Raw genomic sequence first — 25,358 nt, 5'->3', positions numbered from 1 at the left:
GGTAGGTATCTAATGCCCATTTTAATGCAGACATAATATGGCATAGTTTGGAATGCTGTAACCTGTTAATGAGGTCAGACTCAACAGATTATCCTGGAACATTTTTTCCTTTTAATTGGTTAGCTGTGTGTTTGTTTTGACATTATTATTTTTTGAGTCACTGTGTGTAAAAGAAAGATAGCTTGAATTTATAGAATCGTTGATGGCCATTGGATGTTCAAGTATCACCATTAACATATTTTCTATTACATCAAAATCAAAACTGAGTGTTAATTGTGACTTTCCAAGTAAGTTTCAGCTCTTCGGAATCACTTTCAACTCAGTATTAACTCTTTCACACGTAAACGACAAATCTTTTTCACTTCATTTATGCCATTTTCAAGTTCATCTTGATAGGAATTGTGCATTCTGGTTTGAAGACCTTGCAAGATAGCTGCTGCCTTATTCTCTCGAGCGCATATTACAAATGGGAAGCCAAACTTCTCTCGGTAGCTGCAAGATACATAATTAAAGGATTATAAATATTACATGTAATGTTTAGCTTTATTTTTTTTTTGTCATAACACTACACCAGTTATTTTCTAACTAAATGATTCTGCACAGAATTATTTGTTTTTGGGACTTCTTCCATTGTCTGGTATTCTAGAGAATAGAAAACATGACGTTTCAGAAGCTGGATCTGTTTCTGAAACGTTGTGTTTTCTATTCTCTAGAATAACAGACAATGGAAAAAATCCATTGTGTGTGTTGTACACCATTGTCAGAACCCTTTAGAATCTAAACGATTCTGAGTTGAAAGCTTTTTGATGATGGTATGATACCTTGCTTAAAAATATTATGTTAGTATTTGTCCATCATCAAAGTTTATTAAAGCTACCATGTTTCAGAAACTGGCTCTTTTCCATCTTCAGGTGAACAGAATACAAAAGAAAACCTGCTCTATTCTGTCCGTTTGTTTGGAAGGAACCCTCTCACAAAGAAGGTTCTTGGTTTGCCAGAAGATAGAAATAGAGCAAATTTCCAAAATGTATGGTTTTAATAAACCATGGCAAGGAACAAAGTCCAAAATACAAGTAATATATGATATTTGATGTTCTCAGGATAGTAACTAAGATTTCTGTAATGTCACACCATGAGTGTGTTAGAAATTTGCTGATGTGAAACACTGGTAAACTTCTATCAGGCTCAGTGTTGCCACATCTAAGAAGCTAGTACTCTCCAAACTGATATGGATGCCAGGTCATGAGGGTATTGTAGGGAATAAAACCGCAGATCAACTGGCAAGAATAGGATCTGAACAGCCGTTCATAGGACCTGAACCAGCTTGTGGCATCTCAATTAGAGATGCCAAGAAAGCGATCAGGGACTGGACTAACAGAAATTACAAAAAGCACTGGGATTCCATAACTGGACTCAGGCAGGCAAAAGGATTTATATCAGGACCCTCTGCCAAAAGCAGGAGGGACTGGTTAAAATTAAACGGAGATCAACTCAGATGGGTGGTAGGATTACTTACTGGACACTGCCACCTAAAAGGACACCTTTCCAAACTGGTACTGACACAGGACCCAACTTGTGAGAGGTGCTTACAAGAAGATGAATCGGCCACACACATCTTATGTGATTGTGAGGCTGTAGCTTATTTAAGATATTGCAACCTGGGTCAATTCTTCATGGAACCAAGTGACTTTTATGATGCCCTCATAAAAAAATTGCTACATTTCATTCGAAGTGTAGGAGGAATGAAGGGTTAATCCAAAGTGGAAATACAATAGACCATTGAAGGTCGCAATGCTAGGGCTCACCCCTCATACTCATACTCATACTTATAGTACTATCCAAAATATTAGTTGAAATTTAACCTTTTGCAATCACTTCAGCTTTTTTTTCTGTCATATAAATTGTATAGAGAATAAGCCATAAAATTTCATTCAGTAGGAGCTGATGGTAATATATCATGTAATTCCTAGGAGCATGAAAAAAACATCAACAAACAAATTTTATTTTGTAATGATTGAAGAGCGATGTCCGTAGCTTAATGTTCCTGTTCACCTGTTGGGCGAAAGCGGAATGAAGTGACAAGGTTTGGAGGAAACTGCATAATGAGGAGCTTCATAATTTTTACTCTTCAAGTATAATTAGAATAGGGCCACACCATAGCTCAAGTGGTTAGTCGCTGGCTTCCCACTGCAGCAGCCCGGGTTCGATCCTGGGTCTGGTCAAGTGGGATTTGTGGTGAACAAAGTGGCACTGGGGCAGGTTTTCTCTGAGTACTTCAGTTTCCCCTGCCAATCTACATTCCACCAATTGCTCCACAATCATCCTCACCTATCATCTGGGGCTGATACAATAGGCCAGAAGTGGTCGCAGTACAAGGGACTTAGTCCCACCCCACTAGCATTAAAAAAAATAGAATGATCAAGACAAAGGGGATGAGACGTGCAGGATATGTAGTATGAAGTGGGAGAAGAGGAATGCATATAGGGTATTGGTGGGAAAACCATAAGGAAAGAGCCATTAGGAAGACCAAGATGTAGGTGGGTGGACAGTATTAAAATGGATCTTAGAGAGGAGGATGGGGTGATATGAACTGAATTGATCTGACTCAGGATAGGGACAATTGGAGTTTTCTTGTGAACACAGTAATGAACCTTTGGTAGCTGCCCAACCAGTGGCTTCTCAAGAAGGGCTCATCTCCATGGAGTTAGTTTAGTTAGTTGCTCACCTGTTTGGCTCTTAAGAATAGTGAGTGTATGAGAGCAGTTATCAATGCTTCTTATGATGAAAAAGAGAAAGTATCAGTTGTGGCCTGCCTTGTAAGTATTAGAATATAACTGTATAATTAGAGTCGACTCAAGCCTAAATGTTGTTGTAGGTGATGAGAAATTCCACTGTCCCCCTCACATAAAAACAGAGCAACACTATCAAAACTGTGTTAAAATAACACCAAATTTCCAGATGTGATGAAAACTGTGCCAGCAATATCCTAATTTTTGTACAAAAAGTTTCCTTGCTCTGTAACCAGCTAAATACTGGTTCAGAGGTGAAGCTTTGAAATTAAAGAAATAGGATAGATGATATTTACCTGGTCAGGGCTATTTGCACACCTCAAAACATCTTATGTTTACTGTCAGTTAATGGTCATGACAGGAATAAACTTTCAGTAGAACTGAATTTTTATAAAAATAAAGGTTTGTAAATTGTTCTGCCCCTTGTGGCTGCTCAGTGTGCTTGTACTGTTGGATCAACCATGGCTGTTAGGGAATTCAGCATGGATGTAGTAAAGGTAAATTTGTCCCTGTGCATAACTGAGGAGTATGCCATGAAGACATATGGGGGAATGGCTTTGTAGATCCATGTATTCTTGACATCAGCACTAGTTGGAGGTGAGTTTCTATGGTTTTGTTCCTTGAACACTTACATTCAAGCAGCTTACCTGCCATTGAGCTGATTCATTTGGACTTTTTCCTCTGGTGTCAGGTTGTGTAATCCTGCACTCTGCTGTTCCCTGGTGGAATCTTTGGTTAGCCTGCCTTCGTCATTTAAGCGCCCAGCCAAGTCTGGATGAAGTCTTAACACTTCTTCTTTACCTGAAAGTACCATGCTTATGTAGAGCATGTGGGCTTCTGTGTATATGGTAATGAATGTGCAGGTTCCTTAAATACCAAGGAATTTGTTAACTGGCTTAGTGACCATTAGTTCCCAAGAAGGATGTTGCTGCATAAAGGTAATTATGTAAGAGTTCATTGTGAAAAAAGTAAAATTGTGGTCAGAGTGATAGCACATTTTGCTATTCAGGAGGTCCCAGGTTTGAAACTTGACCAGTAGACTGGTTGTTGTTATAGAAGGGTTTTATGGTTATGCTTAATAACTCCATGCAAATATAGTGATTTGGTTCTTAAGGTATGAGTAAGTCATGACTGCTGTATTCAATATCCTTTCCTTTTCACCATTCACAGAACACCCATTTAGTACTGCATGCCTGGTAAATAAATGAATTAAGCAGTAGCAACAGAAAATAAACCACTTGTGAAACCATCTATATGTATGTGATAAAAACTACAGTGCTGGTAAGTTTTGTTTCTCTTTCACTTTGTTTAAAGATTGTGGTTCTTTGTATGGTTAAAGATATTTTTATTTTGTCTCTGTACATTCATGTTTGTGGTTTTCTTAAAGGACAATGAACAAAAGAAAATCTCTTGCCTTTGCTAGGAATTGAACCTAAATTTTTTGATTGGCCACCTTTTAGCCTAGTCATACTAACCAAACTGTCGTGACTCCCAGATGGGTCTTAGGCAAATAAATCTGAAGATGTGAATTACTTTAAACTGCCCCAGGTACTGTCCAGTGTTGGACTTTTGTGATCATAGTGATGAACATTTGAGTTCCATGAAAGCAGATAATACCTTGATTGGTTGAATAAATACACTACTAACTTTTCAAAGCTAATATGGGTGCCAGGTCATGAGGGTATTGTAGGGAATGAAACCGCAGATCAGCTGGCAAGAACAGGATCTGAACAGCCGTTCACAGGACCTGAACCAGCTTGTGGCATCTCAATTGGAGTTGCCAAGAAAGCGATCAGGGACTGGACTGATAGAAATTATAGAAAATGCTGGGAATCCATAATGGGTCTCAAACAGGCAAAGGGATTTATAGCAGGACCCTCTGCCAGAAGAATGAAGGATCTGATGAGATTAAACAGAGATCACCTAAGATGGGTGGTAGGATTACTTACTGGACACTAAGTGTAGGATTAATAAAGGGCTAATCTAAGGGGAAGCAGACTAGATCATTGAAGGTCACGGTGCGGGGTCTGGCTTTTCATGGCTCACCCCTTACATACATACATACATACATACAACTTTTCAATGAATTAATTTTAGAGAATCTTTGTAGCTAATATGTCACTTTATTAGATGATAAAGACAGAATTTTAAATTGTAATTGAGGTTGTTACCATGAGGTGGCAGTAGATTGAGGTAATTGCTAACAGCGTCTGCAAGATGGTCTGCACTGATAAATGGGCGTTGATTACAAATGGCAATGGCAGCTTGAGGGTAACTTTCCACAATGTTGTTGAATATCCAGACAAACTGTTCACTTCCCAGTGCATTTACCTCTTCCACTCTAAGTACACCATCCATCTTGTCAAGATTTTAAACGAATTCACTGAAATGTAAAAACAACTCTGTTCTGTCACTTCAGTACTAATGATTTGTAGATAACTCTGAAATTAATTTCACTTTGCATTATAGGAAGATGTTCTAACAATATTTTAATCTTTTCTTTTTCCCTTGTAATATTTTCTTTTCACAGAATTCCATGGATGACTTTAATATAGTTGCAATGTTATTTTAAATATCTCAGTCACATACTTCCAAACGAATTTCTGGTATTATCATAGATATTTTAAGAAAACACAATTTTTAATCCCCACCCAGTATCTGAATCTCACTTCATTTTACTTAATGTTGAAACTCATTTTTCAGAGTACCCCATGCCCTCATTGGATCTTCCTCATGTTTATTTTATTTGTAGTCTATTTAACAATTCTGTCTGTAAATCAAACTATATAACATTGAATTATTGGATGATAGTCAACAATGAATTGGAAGTGATATAGAAGTGCATGGTCATGGCATAATTTAAGGCACTGACCTGTCAATTGACAGGAGAGACTGAGAGAAATCATGAGATGTCTGTCAACATAGTCTTTGCCACAGCCTGAATTTGAACAGGCACATTCTGAATACAAGTAAGAAATGTTATCACTTTAACCAGTTTGTTTGGCAAAAATAATATTTTATCATCAGGAAATGGTAAGGTATGAAACATTTGTACCTAAGTAAATATTTATATGAGAGCATTCTTTATTGTTGTGTTCAGATGCTATTTGAAATAGACATACAAAATGTATTACATACTTTTCTTACTGAATACTTTTGCAAGATTATATATTTTTAGCAAATTTTTATTACATTTTATTTCTATTACTGCTAAAAGGATTACTTAAGAATATTATATTGTGGGTTGTCATGCTTTAAAAAATTGGACACAGCCCAATGTGTAGGAGGAATATATTGCCTCTGTCTTGAAGGCTGCAGAGTAAGCCAAGCAAGAAACTAGCAAAAATGGGCAGCAAATTAGTCTGGCTTACTTGTCAACTCTGAAGTCTGAGGTATTCATCTGAAACATCAGGCTTTCTCTATGGTGTTACAACCCAAAAGCCTATACTGTTCATAGTTTTACAACCATGAAATGCATCTCTGTGTAAGGGTGAATCTCTTCTTCAGTGTTTTCAGAAAATAACATATGGTTACTGCATATGTGATACTAGTGTCTTTGTTCTTAGAAATCATGTCTGTCAGTAACAAAAGCTATAAAACTGCTCTGGAAACAAGAAAAACAGAGTAGCAGCTTATGTAGGAACTGTAGTCTGTCATATATGGAAACTAAACTCTCTTGCAGTAAGGTTGCTCTAAAGGAAATTAGATTTCTGTACATATATGAGTAACCTGTTAATTAAATAACTTGGTATGTAACAGAATTTGTTCACACTACTACAAAGAATGATATACAGCTCCAACAGGGCCTTCCCAATTAAAATAACCATTCACCATATTATGTATTTAATCAGATTACCTTGAATTAATGCTCCCACTCTCTTGAGAATATGTGACTGCAATGTTGAGAGAGTATGCATACCCCATCATACTATCTAACTTAAGTATGTGCTAGATAAAGCAAAGGTCAAATGTGATGATAATGTCACTGATAAATTTGTCACAACAGCACTCCTTGAAAACGTGTCATGCAGGGATCTTAGTTCTTGGTAGGTTAGCTTCTAACTGAATTTCTAAAATATATTCCACATTTTAACACATTCTGTGAAAGCCATTTTATTTACCTTAAGATTTAGAAATAAAACATTGCTTTCCTGTATTCAAATCCGATTAATAGCATACTTTTATGTTATGCATTATTGGATAATTTTATATAAATCAAAAGTCTGATGCAGTAGTTCATTCTAGAGATAAGAGTAGATAAAAATATTATGCATTGTTATGAATTTAATGTCTTTAAAAATATTTTGGAGAAAGTTTGTACACAATTCCTTGGATATGTTAACAGAAATAAATATGGTGCATTTTCTACAGTGAAAATGGAACTTAAGAATGAAGTATGAAATCTGTATTCAGATATATCTTCTCTATTTATTTAGTGATGAGGATAGAATATTTATTTTCATGCAGTTATGTCATATGGTATAATCTAATTGCCCTTATAGCGTCAATATATTTAAACTACAAAAAAGGCCATAAGAATTATTACAAATTCCAGAAATAGGGATTCCTATAGGGAGTTGTTTAAGAAACTAGATATATTACCGTTTTATTCTCAGAATATATTTTCATTACTAATTTTTATAATTGATAATATCTCCTTATTTAAAACAAATTCAGAGCTATATAATATCAACACCAGAGGTACAAATAATTTTTACCCTTCACAACCAAGGTTGTCTGTCTATAAAAATGGCGTTTATTATATAGGTATAAAGGCATTTAATCACTTACCTCCTTGCATAAAAAATTGATAATAAGAATAAATTTAAAAATACTCTATAAACTACATTCTACTGAATTCTTTTTATTCACTGAAGGATTTTTTAATAGTAATTACTAATTTTAATGTGGATTTTTAAGGTTTTATGTATCATAGGTGCTTTATTTTGGCATAAATATGTTATCATCTACCTTTTGGTATGATGATTTTTTACAATATTAAATTTAAGATGTTATGTTTAATGGTAAAGTAGGAAGATAAACAGTTTGGTTTGTTGTTTGATCTGACCTATGCTTTTTTCATAGCATGTGTATTTTAGTTACTTGTTCTGTGACAGTTTCTCTATCTGTCAGGCGTATTTGTAGCCTAGATTGGATCGACAGAATTTTACAGTGGAATAAATAAATAAAGTATAAATGTTGACAGAGAAAAGATATGTTAAATAAAGCTTCTGAGAAATTTTGAATGAAACCTTTTGCTGGTGGTTATTTAAAATTCAGAGACTTATTGTTATATGTGCCAGGTTTTCTACAGTGAAGTTCAGTATGTTCTTTATGATAAGAGATTTGGACCCTGGCTCCAAATTAAGATATTTTATCTTGTGGAAAGGTGCCTTAACATATTTACTGATTTTCTGGGTGGGGTTGTATACAGACATCCAACCATTCAGTAAATAAAAATCCCCCATGGCTGAAGGGTACTGGGGACCGTTGAAGAAATGTGCAATTAGGTACAATAATGTAGAATATTTTATTCCTTGCTGCGCCTGCATTAGTTTGAAGCTAGATGGCCCTGAAGAACAACCCAGCCACGCATTTTGTCACGGAATCCCACCCAAGTTGAATATCTGTTTCAGTGATTTTTTTTTTTCATTTGATAAATATTAAAGAGAGATGTCTTTCCGGCAGCAATAACTCAATTTAACCGTATAAACTTTTGTTGATAAATTTTCAGGGTTGGTTGTACGTTTGAATATCGGCAGATTCAGTTGTAATGACGAAAGTTCATCACGTTTAAGGTATTCTATTTGTTTTTCACTCTGTGAAAGGATAATAGCGGGAAAGGAATGTATACAGTCGGTATCGTCGGTATATTATAGGCAAATACGGAGTGAATCGCGGTCATCGCGGTAATCCCAATCTATCGCATCGTAGTCATTAGCGGTCTGAGAAGTTGCTGTCCTTGTTAGATTGTGACATGTTACGGAATGTTGAAATTAAGGCTAAGGTTAGGAATTTAGACGACATTGTGAGTAGAGCCAAAAAATTAAGCAAGTCAGAAGGAACATGGATTAAACAAGATGATGTTTTCTTCAGGGTACCGCAGGGCCGGTTGAAACTTCGGACATTTGAGGTTAGTTGTAGAAATACAATTCAGGTTTCTAATTTTTTGTTGAATGCGGGAGTTGTGTTTCTAGAAAACGTCACTAGGGACAAAACAACTTTAGGCTAACTCATATTTAGTACGGCGAGAGGTGCATGTGGATGTGACATAACAAACGTTTTTTATTGTAATTCTACGTACCAGCAAGGTAACTGAATATGTGTTTGCTTAATTAAAATGTTCAGACTGTACTATGAAATTGTAGCCCCCCCCCCTCCGCCTGCGTTACAATTTTATTTTTAAAAACAGTCCTAAACCTAAACTAAGGTTTAGATCATTTAAGGGAGCATTGGACAGTGGTCAGTTTTTTACGAGTGTCGTTGTATACTAGAATTTAATCGAGTATGCACTAGCTGAAACATGTGACGGTTGTTTATTAAAATATATCAGTTTGAGGTTTTATTTGTTGTTCGTGTAACGTGTTATACTGTACGAGCATTTTGAGTTTCATAGCTGCTACAATGCTCCATCTCTTTATGAGCAAATAGAGTATGGGTTCCCCGTCATCACATTTCAGGGAAGTTTTTGAGCTCAGACCATTTCTTACTGATTTGTTTTGTTTGATTATGTTAGTTTAAGTCAGATTAACATATTTGAGTTTAAGGGGCTGCATGTATGAGGAAGTGAGAAAAACTTCAAGAGGTGCCTTCTCAGTTGAGATTTGAAGAGGTTGCTTCCTGCTAATGAGTACACTATGATGTTTGTAGTGTTAGCTTTGTAGAGTCAGTGGCAAATGCTCCACTCAGCTAATAATGCATTGCCAGACCACTAGAACCAGAAAATACTCCTATATCATGAAATAATCTTGAGCGTGTAGTTTACATGCCCTAGCATTTATTACCTAGTGTCTGCTAGGCCAGAGAAGCAAGTAGACCCGTTTGGCTAGGTGTTTCAGAACTGTATTTTTGACCAGGTAAAATCATAGTATGTAAATGTGGCTGATAATATGCTGGGTGCAGGCTAGACAGATAGTGTGTGGTGTTCTGGATTGTGACACTATGTAGTCTTGTAGATGGATATTTGAAATTAGGCCATGACTGCTTTCTTGCATCTCCGTTGTTCATTGTATTCTAATTGTTTGATGCTGTGAAGTCTGAGTTACTGACAGTATCAGTAACTGTAAATCCAATTCAAGTAGTGAGAACTGATTTTTTTATTTGTATGCTTTTCAGGATAGAACTGCTGAGCTTATATTTTATGACCGGCCTGAGGGTGATGGTCCCAAGTTAAGTGAATATGAGAAATACACTTTTCCAGATGGTTCTAAGATAACATCAATACTTACTCATGCATTAGGTGTCAAGGGATATGTCAAGAAGGACCGACAGCTGTTCATGGTCGGGCAGACAAGAGTGCATATCGATCATGTTGAAGATTTGGGAAATTTTATGGAACTTGAAGTTAGTACTTAATATTACAGTAAGTTTTATATAGAAGAAGAGGAAACTAGCAATTAAAGCTATTAACAGTTAAGGCTGTGTAGTGCTGATAGCACTGGACACACAGAGAGCATTTATTGTTCAGTAGTGATAATATAGTTATGAGTGTAGTGTCAATTGTACATTTTGATTTTGGCATGTGTATTTCATTTGCAAACCCATCCATTTAGTGTTGTTTCTTATTTGGTAATTCTTTTTATTAAACTTTTATAATGCTATGTCATATCACTGCTGTTGTTTAGTACTTCAGGATTTTCATTTTGTGACTAGAAAATTTATTCAGAACGTATGAACTGTAATGCCTAATCCCCACTTCCCAGCAAATCTTTGGAAAGGTCTTGCTTTGATATACCACTTTCAAGAAGCAGCAGGCTCTTCAGCTTGCAGATTCTCAGAATTAGTCAGCAGTTCTTGTGAAAATGATTGTAGGTGTAACAAAAACAGTTCCATGTTTACAGGTCATTCTGTCCAAGGACCAGACAGTGAGTGAAGGACAAGTAATAGCAGAGTCACTTATGACTGATTTGGGTGTGGAGACGGAAGATTTGATATCAGGAGCATATGTGGATTTTCTGCTGAAATAAAACTTAACATTAATTCCCATCAGACACACACATGAATAAGTGATATGCACGAAATGGTAAGTTGAGAGTGAGGTATTTTGAAATTGCATTTTTATTAATTTCAAGGGGCGAGGAAAACTGTAATCATACCCATGAAGATGAGACGATGGAAACCAATTCTGCAGGGTCCTAAGAGCTTTGTATTATACCTTCCTATCTCTGGATGTTGACTATCATCTGATATTGTAAATGAGAACACATTTCAGCAGTTTAATCTGCTTCTGTCCTCAGGTGAGGTTCAGTTATTAGGATTAGCTCTTTCAAATGGATTAAACTTTGTAGGTAGATCACAATCGAGGATGGAAACATTCAGCCTCTGAAACATTTGAGTGTTGAGGTTTTAAAATATTGAACAATAGACAAGATTCAGAAATCTAAGCGACGGCAAGTTAAACGAAAGGTGTTTGTGAACAGCTGTAGCTTTAAATCATTCACCATTTGTATGTGTTCACTTTGATTTGAGTTTGAAGAATACTGTCTGTTTTCACTGATTGCCTATACCCATAAGACAAGAAACTCTACTCTTGGTGAGCTGGAATGCTGGGAAAGTACCATGAAATAGACCATGATCATTTCTCCCCACTCCTCTTCCAGTTCAGCATATATAAGCATCCTCTCATCTCATTCTCTTATAAATATGCTCAGTGGATGCAATGCTAAATGGTTGAAACCAGACTTTGCTGCCATTCAAAAAATGAAGTAAAATGAATAAGTGGATGACAAGGTGAGGCTTACTTGAAATTTCTATTTAAATTAATATTGATCAATAGTAATTTAGTTTGCTTTGAAATTGCTATGCTGCATTTGTGTTTTATATACATTTATATATATATAAATTTTGTGAATAATTATAGCTAAATGTCTGAAATGTAAAACAGGATCTGAGAAGACTTCGTGCTTGCCACATGGAAAGAAGACATACAAAAAATGCACATCTGGATATCTTCGCTTTTTACAGGCACAAAGGATATCTGAGGATTGAATGATAATTGATTTACCTTGCAAGGCGAATATTTAATAAGCACTTCAGATCTTTAAGGAGTGGGGTGTCTTAGTGATTGTAAGTGCCTAAGTTTAAATAATTACAGATTGATAGACCTGATGTTAGCAACAAGTACATTGTATGTGTAATAAAGATGCATAATGTTTTATGTATTATGTGAAACAAATATGGGGAAATGAACATGCAGTTTTTTGAAGACATTGTTGTGAATCCTTAATTATGAAGATTTAATTTAGTTTATGTTTGTAAATCAAATGCTGTTCACTAATAAAGCATGTGTATGACTGACCTCCAGTGATTGTCGTCACAGCCCAGTAAGTTTCCTACAAACCGTTTCATCCTGCATATCTTCCCAAAAGAATGTCCCGAGTTTTATTCCTTAGTTTCCTTAGCTTGAAAATACAGTATTGTAAAATAAGCTACCTTTGTTGTATGTTACATGGTCTGAAATTATCATGTTTCCCTTCATTGTGTTTTAAAAACGTTTGTCTGCTTAGAAAGGAATTGATGTATACATGTCTTCTTTGTTTGACTTTTCAGTTATGTGTGGGACATCTAGCAATCAATCCTCTACACCTATTCCTGTGCTCCTAAAGCTTCCGATCCACAATTTCCTCCCACATTCTCTCTTCCTCCTGTGATGTTTGTGAATGTATATGACATAATTTGCATATATGAGTATTTGTATGGTGGTGAAGTTGTAGAGTTTAACCTTATATATGAGGTTCTTCAATGCTTGACATGTAAGAAGTCTTCTTAAAGTATGCAGAATATTGGTTCAAGATACTTGAATATATCAGTGATCCTGTGGGAAGAATTCTTGGTTTTAGATGCTGAATTTTGATCTATGAAATTTCATTCCATAGAAACTTAAGAAATATAAAACTTTCAGTGGGCCTACATTTACTTTTGATAAAGTCCATAAGCATTGTGATTACTTAAGAGAAAGTACCTTATGGTTTAAGCAGACAGTGAAAGAAATAAATTTTGTGCCAAGCATGGTGCATAATATAATGTTGATGTGTGTTAAGTGTTTTATTGTATTGTCACATGTATGAAGTGACTAGGGAGGGTATTTTTTGACTGGACAGTGGATTAATTGACCACTTTGACACAACTCGGTAATTACGCCTAATTATAATGCCATTGCTGATTTTACTTTACTTTATAAATCATGATAGCACACGCAAGTGTTCTTCTCTTACTAGACGTCTCCATTGAACGGCTCCAATTCCTCTGCTTCCGTGCTCAAGACCTTTCTGAATGGTGGCTCCCTTCCAACTGCCTTTTCTTATCAAAGTCAAAGACACATTGCGACTGACGGTCGGTCAGTCAGTCAGTCAGTCAGTCTTGGTGTTGAGCCCAATCTGGGGCTTAAGACCAGATATTTATTACTGTTTGACAGTTATGGTCTTGTTATTGTAGGACGCCCTCTCTGACGAGAGGCTTCTTCTTGCTTCACTTGTCCTCTTTATAACCCCTTTGCATGGACTGAGTAGAAAACACCATTTCCAACAGTACATCTATTGTTGCATGTGTATCTGTTACTGTGGAGCTGTGTTTACTGAGCCATTGCCTAGAAACTGCTCTACACGCATGCCATGCATTGCCCTAGTTACTACTCTAATATGGACATAAAATGTCCATGGTATGGCATGATGGAGATTGGTGGTCTGAAGACAATGAACATGGAGGAGCTAGAGCAAGGGTTTGTGTTTTCTGTTGTTCAGAGAGCCATTGAGATACTAAACATGTGTTAGGTTGTACTGAACATACAGGTTGGATAATTAATTTAAAATTCAAGAAATAGCTGAACTGTAATGGATATAGGATGCTTATTAATTGTACTAGGACACACAGTAGAATAGTTGGTTGAGGCGCTATGCTACCTCCCGGAAGGTCACAGGTTCGATTCCCAAAGAAGTCTTTGGATTCTTCAATTGACCTAATCCTTCCAGCTGCACTTTTGGCCTGGGTTTGACTCAATATAACAGAAATGAGTACCAGGGATCTTCCTCGGGTGAAAGGCAACTGGCACATCGGCTGACAACCTCACTGCCATCTGTGAGCCAGTTGTCTAGAAAATGTGGTAGCCTGGATGTCTGAACCCTATGGGCCTCCATGGCCTCTAACAGGGATACCTTTATTATTTTTTAACAATTATATTAGTAGATATAATTACCATATTGGTAATTACTGTTTTATGCACTGATATCCTGTGTTTGGGTGATAGCACCGTATAGTGGTGGACTGTTTTGCCAGTGTTTTGGAGATCCTTACTATCTCCACATTTCTGTGTACAGGAAGCAACTATCATATTGCCGTTGCTGATGTTTGAAGTGTACTGTTTGGTCATTAAGTGGTAACTGACAGGAAGCAACATAAGGGAAGAGCTGATCTCTTTCTTGCAGAGTAAATGGTTGAAATTTTTGGGAAGCCTGTATAGAAGATATGGGCTTCCCCCTTTCAAAGTATAGGTATCCCAAGTAATTTCTTCAGGTTTTCGGGTTAAATTTTATTATCTGCATAATTTCTCTAGTGTGTGTGTGTATTATCTTGTTCATTTCAACCTCTATTTGTTCATCTTATGATAAACAGCAGAAATTGTGAAGCTTGTTATGTAATTTTCTTCATCTTCCTATTACTTCCTCTCTCTTGGATGCAGATATTCTCCTTTGCACCCAGTTTTCAAGCACTGTCAATTTGTGTTCTTTCCTTAGGTTGCGGGACCAAATTTCACACCCATGCAGAAGAACATGTAAACTTAAAAGTTTATTGTGTTAAGTTTTTGTGTTTCTGTATATCAGATTTGGTAGACAAGGGTTTACGAGCTGAATAGTAGCAAGCATTCCCCAAATTTCATCAGCTTTTAATATCAGTATGAATATAGTTCTTCTTTGTAATGATCATTCCCAAATATGTGAACTGTGACATTTTTTAAGGATTTATTAACCATATTTTTGTACTATCATCCAAACTAGAAACCTTCAACTTGTTCCAAATCTTCTCTAGTTCATAATCACAAAGTATCCTGTCATTGGACACCATAGTCTGAGCTGCTGACATCATTAAATAATCCACAACCCAATCAAAGCACAAAATTCAATGTGGTGTAACAGAGTTAGTACTTCAAGCAGTGTCTGAGTGGACCTGGATTTCAGTCTTGGCAGTGACCTATTGCGTCAGGTCTCTCATGGTTTTCCTTATGCAGCCCAGGAAAGCTCAAGATTAATGCCTAATAATAGGCCACGACTGCCATCTTCCACATTCTTCGTAATTTGTCCATAATCACCCTTCTGTTCATGTATAACCTCAGTTAAAGGAGTCAGGAAATATAATTTTAAAAAGAACAACTTATGTTTCATACATTTAAGACAAATGACCACGGGTTTTGAGTTCATTGGCCGACAAATGTAAGGTTTTCGCCTTGTCAACGCGCGCAAGCAGGTTCCGGGACCCACCTAGTGATGGACAAGGGCATTTTTTCATTGCGAGTAAGGCCGCCCTTATCTTGAAGGTTATTGTTAGTCTAGTTCCGAAGTTAATTTGTGGAACTTAACCTTCACATCCACTCTACCTCATAATGCTCATAATAACGTGGAGCTTCGGCACTGGCGCAAGCTTACCGTTCACGAGAATACTCCATTTGTTCGGTTTGCAGTTTTGCTTGCATCGCGATTCCATCTTTTGGTCATCACGTAATCTCTTCCTGGGGGCACCGTCCACGTTTTGTTAAAATTTCCTTGTTCCGTTAGAATATGTGAAGATGGCTACCTCGCGGTCGGGTGGGTAAGCTATCTGTTTTCAAGAGGTCCACGGTTCAAATCTTGGCCCGGAGACATGCTATCATGACAGTTTTCCTCTGTCTCTATAGGCAAATACTGGGATAATGCCTCAAATTAGGGTACGATCACTTCCTTTCGCATCCTTTCCTATTCACTGTTCGCTAATGCCAGTCGTCGCTACTGGAGCCTTGGCAGTGTCCTCAATTAAATCGCGAATAAATAAATAAGAGGCATGAAGTCGCTTCCATATCTTTTATCCGTAACATGAATGTAGTTGTAGGTTTAGTTCAGAAAGCAGTGTCATATACTGTCTTCACGGTGTGAGGAAACCCACGTCGAATTTGTTGGCCGAGTCCCGGATACACGAAAACAAGAACTGTGACGTATTAAGAGTACTGGTATTTTCTCATTTCTACATATAAGCAGGATTTTCCTATTATTGTAATCTATGGTTGTAAAAGGAGTGATGTGGGTTGAAAATGATAAACATTGCTGGCTTTGCAAGCTACTAGAGTTTGCATTCTGTTCGACGATAGGTAACATTTACGCCATAAATCATACATAATGCTTGTAAAAGCGACAACATTAACCCAAGTATCTGATAGCTAGTTCACGCGTCAAGGATCTCATAGGCACTATACTGATATTTTTGGAGCATGTGTATGACAGAAAGTTCATGTCAACCCGGCTAACACTTACGTAATCCGTTCCTTACTTACGGTTTTTTTTTTCGTTTTGATCATTTTACAGACGGTAGGACTCCTTGGATGAGTGATCAGCTCGTCGCAAGGCCTCTACCTAAACACAGGACAACACAAACACAGAATAAACACATACACATACCAAACATCCATGCCTTGTGTGGGATTCGAACCCACGATCCAGGCTTCCGAGCTAGCGAAGGCAGTACATGCCTTAGACCGCTCGGCTGCCGTGACCGGCAGCTTACACTTTCAAAGGGAAAAATAGAAATTATTACTTTCGTGGTTCTGTGACACTCCTTATGTTGGCAGGTGAAGCGATCAGGTAATTTGTGGTCTGCCACCACCGGCCAGCCCATCATAGGCGTCGTTAGCCACTTCTTTGAGGCTTACGTTAGCTGTTTGTGAGCGCAGGCGCAACGAGACACCATATTGTAGGTTTTAGGGATAGAAGGGAACCGGTAACATTCCAAGCTATTATGTTAGCCAGACGAGGACTGTTAAAATGATGACACTTAGCGTCACCACCTTCACCTGCCTCGGAATTTGGATAAATATTTTGAAAAAGTTACGCTTTGACTCTGGCATAGAGTCATATTTCAGACTGAATTTTATTTAAATTAGTAAAATTTATTAAAATTCCTTACAATTTTCGATAAAGTCGCCGGTATATATAAACATTTGTGTTTGAGTATTTATAATTTGAAATTATATCAATACCCACAGGGCAACTGTACAGGAAGAAGCTTATGAATATCAAATAATTCGATCCAAGGAGTGATCATTGCGAAGCCGATACTTAGGTGATCATAATATTCCCTATGTTTTATGGAACCCGAAGTTTAATTACAATTTTCGCAAGCAGCGGCCACTAAACCCTATCCTGAGTCAGTTGAATTCAGTCCATACCCCATTTCTTTAGATCTATAGCCCAAGCGGACTGGCGTAGCGATAATGTTCTAAGCTCATAGTCGAGAGATGGCCAGGACATCGGTTATTATGACAGTTTTATGGTCTTCCTCAGTCCCTCCTTGGAAATGCTTGGATAGAACCCCGAATAAGCCACGATCGCCTCCATTAAAATCTTTCCTAAGTGATCAGTCTTGCCAATTGACACTAGATAACTTAGATATTGATAGCGATAGCTTAATAGGTATAAAGATAAGGTAGCGGCTTCTCTTCTGTTTCTACCCAATTGATATGGGTAAGAGCGGTCGGTGCGTGAAGCTCATCACTCACCTACGTCTGGTACTGTGTACCTACACCTGCGCTCACACACACTCCTTCATGATGCGGCGCTTAATTAATTAAGCACAGAGAGAATTTTACTTCTTTTTACTGAGAGCGCCGTAAAATAACCCACCACATCTATTCTTTGGTATTCGAGGTGATGTCTTCACTTCAGGATTTCAACTAAAATTGCTTACATATATCCCATTTTTTCGCGCTATATTTCCCTTCTATCTGACCGCCCTCTGATTTTATCACCATAACAATATTTAATGTAGAGTGCATAAGGCCTAATTGTATTTCACAAAATATTACTTCTACCTCTGCGTGCGCTACAACCCATGAAGAATCTTGACCATTTTCACGATTGCACCCCATTAGTTCCGTTCCTGTGACTTTCATCTCCATTTAGGTGTTTCTGTCCAGCTGCAATTACTAAAAGCTTATCAACAATTGAGGCGTTTTACGGGTCGGTGTTGTCAAACCTAAGCCCAACCCTCAACCTACAGGGCCGTGTATCCCTTTTCGTCTCGATCATCACCTTTGACATGTCCGGCATGGGAGACGCTACCAGTAGCTACGCTACCGCCCGCATAGCTCTCAGGATCATGTCCACCCAAGTCCCACCACTACGTTAAAGTAGGGGTACCTACGGAGGGACGTAGCAAATTGGAGGAGTTTTAAGCCCCATTTTTTAATTGATGCATATATCAAAACATTTTCTTCACGATCAGAATGCTGTATCTATGAATACCGCTGCTTCTGTCACATCAGACAACTTCACCCCGAAGGCACAATAAGCAGCACTTTATATACGTACAGAGTGTTCCAGGGGGGAAACGTCGGTATTCTGGGAGGTCATAGTGTTGGTTAGTCTAAACCAAAATACATTTGTACGTGTTTCCTATCCCGAACGGTTTCCGAGGTAGAGCTGTTTTACTGTACAGTTCCAAAATTGTTGATAAGAAAGAGACATTACGTACTGTTTCTAATACCTGTATTTTTGTTCAAGTGACAAAGTTGGTACAGTTTACATAGTATAACACATTTTTGAAAATTCAGCCGTCAACAACAATGCACTTTGCAGCTCGTATGAGGACATGGCGTGCTGCTCGTCTATACAGTGTACAGTGAAATAGCTCTATCTCGGCAACCGTCCGGAATAGGACACATCTGTATACACTTATTACGTAGAATGACCGATATTATGACCTCCCAGAATATTGACCTTACCTCCTTGGGCACCTGTATATATATGTGTGTGTAATACAGTCTCGTAAATGTAGCACTTAATCCATGTTTTCATATATAGTGACGACATATTTCGGCCACAATGGGGCGTCATCAGGTGCATATGATGATTCGTGTAAACAGCTACACTGTATTCAACGTTGCATGCATGCAAGACATATATGTAAAAAAGTTGATTCTTCTAAAAGAACCAAGCTCGATTCTTGTTCAAATAATTTTAAAATTATGCGTTGGGTGTCCACACACAACAGCCACTAAGGCGCATGAAACCAGAATCATCCAGAAAATATGCACATCGCTGCTACAACAAAACAGAACACAAACAGAAAGAAGCAGAACACACAACATATAATTTTACAACTCTTTCGACAAGAATAAAAAGATAAAAGTCCCCATGTGCTTAATTAATTAAGTACCACGCCATGAAGACATGAGAAAGTGAAGGTACAGCTCCACAATTCTTGACATCGGCATTAGTTGGAGGTGAGTGGTCAGCTTCACTCCCCGGTCTCTTTACCTCCGGGAAATAACCCCCGGTACCCATTTGATGGGAGGGTGGGTGGGCCCCAGAACGGGTCTTGACGGTGAGGAGCATATAAAAATCTCTTGTACCTGTCAAGAATCAAACCCGGTCGTCCAACCCGTATCCCATGTGAAAACATGAACTGAGTGCTGTTACAACCAACACGATACTATGTGTTGCATTTACAATACTTTATTCTATACATACACATCAAATGCTCAACAGGATGCTGAAATGCAATACAATAACCAGCATTTGGTTTTTCATTTAATGAACAATTACTGTAGATTTGTTAATATGAACTCCATGTTGTTATATATTCTTTTCGTAGGTATTACTTACGGAATAAGAGAATAGCGGTTTTAGGCATCGGGGAGTCAGATATGCTAATGAATAAAGATTACGTAAGGCTAATTGTAATCTTTATGAACACACAACTTATCTTATTTATCTTAGACGGAAAATAAACTTTATCCCTAGAGCCAAGAACAACTTAGTGAATTCTGCATGTCTGCATCTGTATCCTTGTTCCCTTCTGTCTCGCTGTTACGTAGACTCGCACAAAACTGTGAGGTCCTCGACTTGAGTTCGGGAGACACGCCACTCGAATCTCGACATAGTTATATTGACTTGAGCATTTTCATGGGTTTTCTCAGGCTCCAGGCCAATACTGGGCTGGTATCTTTGAAACATGCCACGATCGGTTCCTATCTACTCGCCACTGACGATAATTACGTAGCTGATTCTTCACTTCTTAAACCCTTAAACTGATACAGTGTGGTTAAATAACCTAAGAATCGATCAGTATTCTGTCTCTGTATTTCAGTACTGTAGCTTTACTTTTGTGGCCGATCACAGTGGAAGCACGGTATAAGCCACGAAATGTTTCTCCTGTCCAAACACTGAGATCACGGTTTCGAATTCCACTTGAGGCATTGATGTCTGCGTTTCTTCTGTGTAGGAAGCGGCCTTGAGACGGGTTGATCCCCTGTCCAAGGAGTCCTACCGACTGTCTATGAGATTCATAATTTCATAGTTACTTGTGAGCGGGAAGAGACCAGAGGGCCTAATACGAAAGCAGAGAAAGGTATTTTGATATTGATGTGAGAAATTTTTTCAAATTGTCACTGCTTCGATTCCCGATGTCATTGGATTTTTCAACTGACCTAATCCTTCCAGCCGTACTATGGTCCAGGGGTCGAATAATTCTCTTAAGAGAAATGAGTATCAGGAATCTTCCTGGGGGTAAAGGGTGGCCGTCGCGTAAGGCTGACAAGTTCACCGCCATCCATGAGCCGATTGTGTAGAAAATATGGGAACCTCGACGTCTCAGAACCCTATGGACCTCTACGAGTACATCCTGTTACAGGGATAGCTTGGCATGCAAGGCTGGCAACCTCACCGCCAACGTGAGCCGATTGCTTAGAAAATGTGGGAGCCTCGACGTCTCACAATCATGTGGGCCTCCAAATCCTGCTACAAGGATAAGTTTACTTTTATTGTTTAAGGCTTCATTCATCGCCCGACTTCACGACTTTTTGGAAGAGCCGGGATGGCTTAGTCGGTATAACAACGAGCTGGACGACCGAGGTACGATTTCCGGCAGGAGCAAAATTTTTTCGTCTCCATAGTTTCCAGAACGGCTCTGGGACTCACCCAGCCTCCTATCCAAAGGGCCATGAAGCCGCCCACTCACCTCCTTCTAGTGTCGAGGTCAAGAATGGTGGAGCTGTACCTTCAACCTCTCATCCGTCTTCATGATGTGGCCCTTCGTTAATTAAGCGCAGGGAAATTTTTACCTTCACCTTTCTCCATTTAGGAAATTGGCTCAATTTTCGTCTTCGGGTAAACAAGGGATGAAGGAAAACCCGCTCGGTTGGATCCCTCTGTAGAGATCCTCCGAAACATATTTCCTTCTTTGGGTAAACAGGATAAGACAGGAAACTAGTCTGTCGGGCCCTTCGGTTGCACTGAGCAGCTTCACCGGAGGCTTTCTTACCCTGTTTGGCTGAAGACATGAATAGAACAAATTTTTTGGATGTAGAAATTTTAATAAACTTAACGGACAAGGTAACAAATAATAGAATTAACTAGTATTTCAGTTAATAATACTGTAGCGTTGTTTGTGTGTCACACCACAAATAAATTAACGTGTGGGTCTGGTATAGCGGATTTATTCCGTTCGCTCACACTTTACACACACTTTACAATCATTCCCGTCTGCAGTGTCACAATCACTGCTTACAACAACTCGGCGATGCTGGACTATCTCTTCTGGCGGTTATCCCAAGACTGATCCCTTAGCCGGCTCGATGAAGACTGAAGACTTCTCGTCGAAACTGGGCTTTTATAACCTTGGCCGCTGTTAGGGAACGAACCCTTTGTTATAACCATGGAGACTCCTGTTAGAACTACAATGTAGCAATTGTTGTCTCCTCTGTAGCGGTCTATTCTAGCGTTTCCATAGCAGTGACTCTTCTGGATTGCAAACACGTTACAATACATTTTCTCCTTTACTATGATCCGTGATATAGCTAGGATAGCTCAGTCGGTATTGTGATTTGCTACGGACTGGACGGACGGGGTTCGATTCCTGGAAAGGGACAAGAGAATTTTTGTACTCCACATCATCCAGACCGGCTCTGGCACCCGCCCAATCTCGTCTTCAATGGGGCTACTCCGAGCGTAAAGCGGCCAGGTAGTGAAGCTGACCACTCACCTACATCCAGTGCCGAGGTCAAGAATGGTGGAACTATACCTCCAGCCCCCAGTACGTCGTCATGGCGTGGTGCTTATTTAATTAAACATAGACATAATTTTAGCTAACATTATTATGACTCGTGATAGTGAATGCGTATAGTGTGTGTGGCCAGATCGGATTCTTGTCGCTAAGCTATGGGACCAAGCCTATTTCTCTCCGGTAGACACCAAAAATATTTTCTGGGATCCTGGCTGGAACGTGAAGCCGACAACTCGCCTTTCCTAGCCGAGCTCTGGTAAGGATAATCTTCAGCGCCATGCCACATATAGAGTTTAATGATTTACCTATTTAAGGGCTAACATTTCAGGTTCACGTTCTATTGTATACACAGTTTCTTTTTGTTTTTAAAGGATGCGTACTTTTTTCGAGATGATATCAAATTATAAATTAACGTAAATTATGTCATGAATGCTGATATGGGCCCTAATTTGCGACCTACTGATATTAAACACTTATAAATTACGCAGTTCTCTCTCTTATCCATCAAACGATGTTGTCTCCAGGTCAGTTATGAAGGACAGCAGTATTATATAACACTAAGGATAAATTGTTTCTTTTTACTTCGTCAAACGTCTGGTATTGTAAAGAACACAACGTTTCGGAGACTGGGTTTACTTCTGTCCTCAGGTGAAAGGGTTGTATGCACCTACTCTGCGGGGATGCTAGGAAGTGCTAACCGAAATCGATGTACGTAGCTACATCTAGGGTTGTTTATGCACCTGAGATCAGGTTTTGTTCGTGGCAAATAATCGTTCCTTCTTCGGAGGTTAATTCTGATATTTGCCCTCTGGTTTCATGTCGTGGTATTTGTTCAATCCGAACACCACATGCCAAATGAATTCCTTCTCGATATCGTGACCTTAATTCTTAATGATTTTATTTATAATTCTCATTACTTTTCACGCTATGCTTTTATTTCGTTATGATATAAGGGTTATGTATTCATGATTAAACCGAGTAAAACCACAATATTAATTAGAAAAATCTTCTATATATTTTTATGTTCTATTATTCGTACACTTGTTTTTCTGGACGTTATCCATCGTCCTATTTTAAATGAAAACAGAAACTTTTGGATCCTGATTCTGTTTCCGGAGACAGGGACTAGCTCCATCGATTGGGTCCAACTGAGCAGGTTCCACCTGAAGACGGAGACAGAATCCAGTCTCCGAAACTTTGTGTATTTTAAACAAAAAGAGGACGATGGATAGTGACCACGAACACAATACATAAATTAATATACAATGCTCACAAACTTTTAGATCAATCATTCATGTTTAAAACACTGCAGCCTTTCTTTTCTATTTCACAGAATGTGCAGATAGAACCGTTATGAACTAAGACTATGATATGTAAATACATTCAATAATAGGTTTACTTTCTATGACTTCTTTCTCCCTGCTCGAGGCTTGGATGTTTGCTTTTCTTTCGTGTTTGTATAGTTCTGTATAGGTAGAGGCCTGTACTGGGCTGATCTCTCGTCCAGGGAATCCTACTAAGTGTCTAATAGAATCAATCTTTCAGGAATTATTCTGAATTGGAACAGGACGGACGACCTGACCGAGAAAGCCGAAGACTCCTTTATACCAGAATATCTAGAATGATGATACTGCCACGATTAGTCTGACACTAGTTCTCTAAAGTTTCGGCGTATTACGGCCATCTTCAGGTACACAGACCTTTTACAATCACCGTTTTCTTGTATACTATACTTCCCTACACTGGTCAGTATTTACACATTGGAATGTATTGTACATGTATGTTTTTTATGTAATGCCCTTATGTTATGAAATGTATTAAATATTGAAATCTAAACTTTTAAAAATATTAAAACATTCTAATTGGAATTAAAGTTGAGTTGCGTGTTAAAAGGCAACACAGTGTCCACGTAAGTGTAGGCCACGGGAAAACAGGACGCGAAAACAACACCCGCAGGCCAACACATAACCTCAACACCAATATAAGGTGATTGGAAGAATCCCACGAAAAACAAGACTGTACATTGGGGAACAGCACCTAAAACCCTGCCAACACGAAACAAAAGGGACACGACATAAAACAAACTCAGTTTTAATTCCAATTAGAATATTTTAATATTTAAAAAAAAAATTAAATGTTAATATTTAATACGTTATATAACAAGGGCAGTACATAAACAACATGCCTGTACAACGCACTCAAAATGTGTAAATACAGGCCAGTATAGGGAGGTATAGCAGGTAGAAAGAAGAACGACTGTACCTGATGATGGCTGCAATAGATCGAAACATATAGCACATGCAAACACATGGTGTGTTTATACCAGAATTGTGACGACTTAGTAATAATAAGCATTATCTTACACACAGTATGAACCTACAATATAATATTTCCCTAAAATAAGGAATCAATCACACAAAATGCAAGTGCACGCAGAAACTTTCCTGCATTCTAACAATATTTTTCTCTCTCATGTAAATTTGTTTGTAATATATCTTGAAAACACATAAGTAAGGTTAATCAAGGTTACTGCTGACGGAACTCCGCTCTACGCTCGTATTCGGGACGTACTCTGTTCGAATCTTGGCTGGGACACCACCTATCCCGAGGTTCCTAAGTCCCAGCAGGCATATGTTAGGATAGTACCTCGATTATCCACAACCCGCTTCCTTCCAAATCTTCTCCAGTTTACATGTTGTACTGACATTCGAAATATGCAGAGTGTTGAAAGAAGGGTTACAGACTTTAACGGGGTATAATACTCACTTAATTAAGCAAAAGAATTTCAGCCAATATATATCCAGAAAATGTTGCCTTCAGAGACATGGGCGATGTTCTTATGTTCTCTACTGGAGACGGTTATGTGGTTCCCCTACATTTCATCACAACTCTCAGTTCTTCGTCACACACAGTTACGCTTTTTCTCGAAAATCCCCGGCTTCACTTGAATCTCCTGACAAGCATTCTCTACTCGTTGCTGTAATCCCTCTATGTCATAGAGCAGTGCTGAATACACCAAACTATTTACGTGTTTCCACAGCCAAAAATGCAGAAGACTGAGGACAGGAGATCGTGCAGGCCAGTTGACTGGGCCACAGTGTCTATCTACTG

At 38.4% G+C, this 25,358-nt stretch overlaps 2 protein-coding genes across 4 annotated transcripts; one reads left to right on the top strand and one right to left on the bottom strand.

The window, feature by feature from the left end:
• Positions 1-88: 88 nt before the first annotated feature.
• Positions 89-25,358, bottom strand: LOC111874838 (2-oxo-4-hydroxy-4-carboxy-5-ureidoimidazoline decarboxylase-like). Of its 2 annotated transcripts, none has more exons than XM_023870672.2 (4): positions 25,014-25,358; positions 4,961-5,172; positions 3,437-3,590; positions 89-492 (listed from the first exon to the last, which is right to left on the bottom strand). In XM_023870672.2, the coding sequence occupies exons 2-4, from the start codon at positions 5,145-5,147 to the stop codon at positions 315-317; spliced, it is 519 nt and encodes a 172-aa protein (XP_023726440.1). In that variant the 5' UTR covers positions 5,148-5,172; positions 25,014-25,358; the 3' UTR covers positions 89-314. The 2 variants fall into 2 exon arrangements, with proteins under 2 accessions (XP_023726440.1, XP_023726439.1); XM_023870671.2 differs by lacking the exon at positions 25,014-25,358 and adding an exon at positions 6,646-7,587.
• LOC111874839 lies at positions 8,615-13,035 on the top strand. 2 transcript variants are annotated; one of them, XM_023870675.2, is made up of 5 exons: positions 8,615-8,922; positions 10,125-10,352; positions 10,850-11,031; positions 11,609-11,738; positions 11,893-13,035. In XM_023870675.2, the coding sequence occupies exons 1-3, from the start codon at positions 8,767-8,769 to the stop codon at positions 10,973-10,975; spliced, it is 510 nt and encodes a 169-aa protein (XP_023726443.1). In that variant the 5' UTR covers positions 8,615-8,766; the 3' UTR covers positions 10,976-11,031; positions 11,609-11,738; positions 11,893-13,035. The 2 variants fall into 2 exon arrangements, with proteins under 2 accessions (XP_023726443.1, XP_023726442.1); XM_023870674.2 differs by lacking the exon at positions 11,609-11,738.

This window comes from Cryptotermes secundus, unplaced genomic scaffold (assembly GCF_002891405.2).
Source record: "Cryptotermes secundus unplaced genomic scaffold, Csec_1.0 scaffold160, whole genome shotgun sequence".
NCBI lineage: Eukaryota > Metazoa > Arthropoda > Insecta > Blattodea > Kalotermitidae > Cryptotermes > Cryptotermes secundus.
Note: the sequence above shows the minus strand (reverse complement) of the source record. Positions and strands in the feature narration are given on the sequence as shown.

Coding starts and splice junctions, on each gene's coding strand:
- LOC111874838 (XM_023870672.2), bottom strand. CDS start 5,147: ATGGATGGTGTACTTAGAGTGGAAGAGGTAAATGCACTGGGAAGTGAA. Junction 3,591..4,960: donor CAATCTACTGCCACCTCATG/GTAACAACCTCA, acceptor TGGTACTTTCAG/GTAAAGAAGAAGTGTTAAGA. Junction 493..3,436: donor ATGAATCAGCTCAATGGCAG/GTAAGCTGCTTG, acceptor TGTATCTTGCAG/CTACCGAGAGAAGTTTGGCT.
- LOC111874839 (XM_023870674.2), top strand. CDS start 8,767: ATGTTACGGAATGTTGAAATTAAGGCTAAGGTTAGGAATTTAGACGAC. Junction 8,923..10,124: donor TGAAACTTCGGACATTTGAG/GTTAGTTGTAGA, acceptor TATGCTTTTCAG/GATAGAACTGCTGAGCTTAT. Junction 10,353..10,849: donor GAAATTTTATGGAACTTGAA/GTTAGTACTTAA, acceptor CCATGTTTACAG/GTCATTCTGTCCAAGGACCA.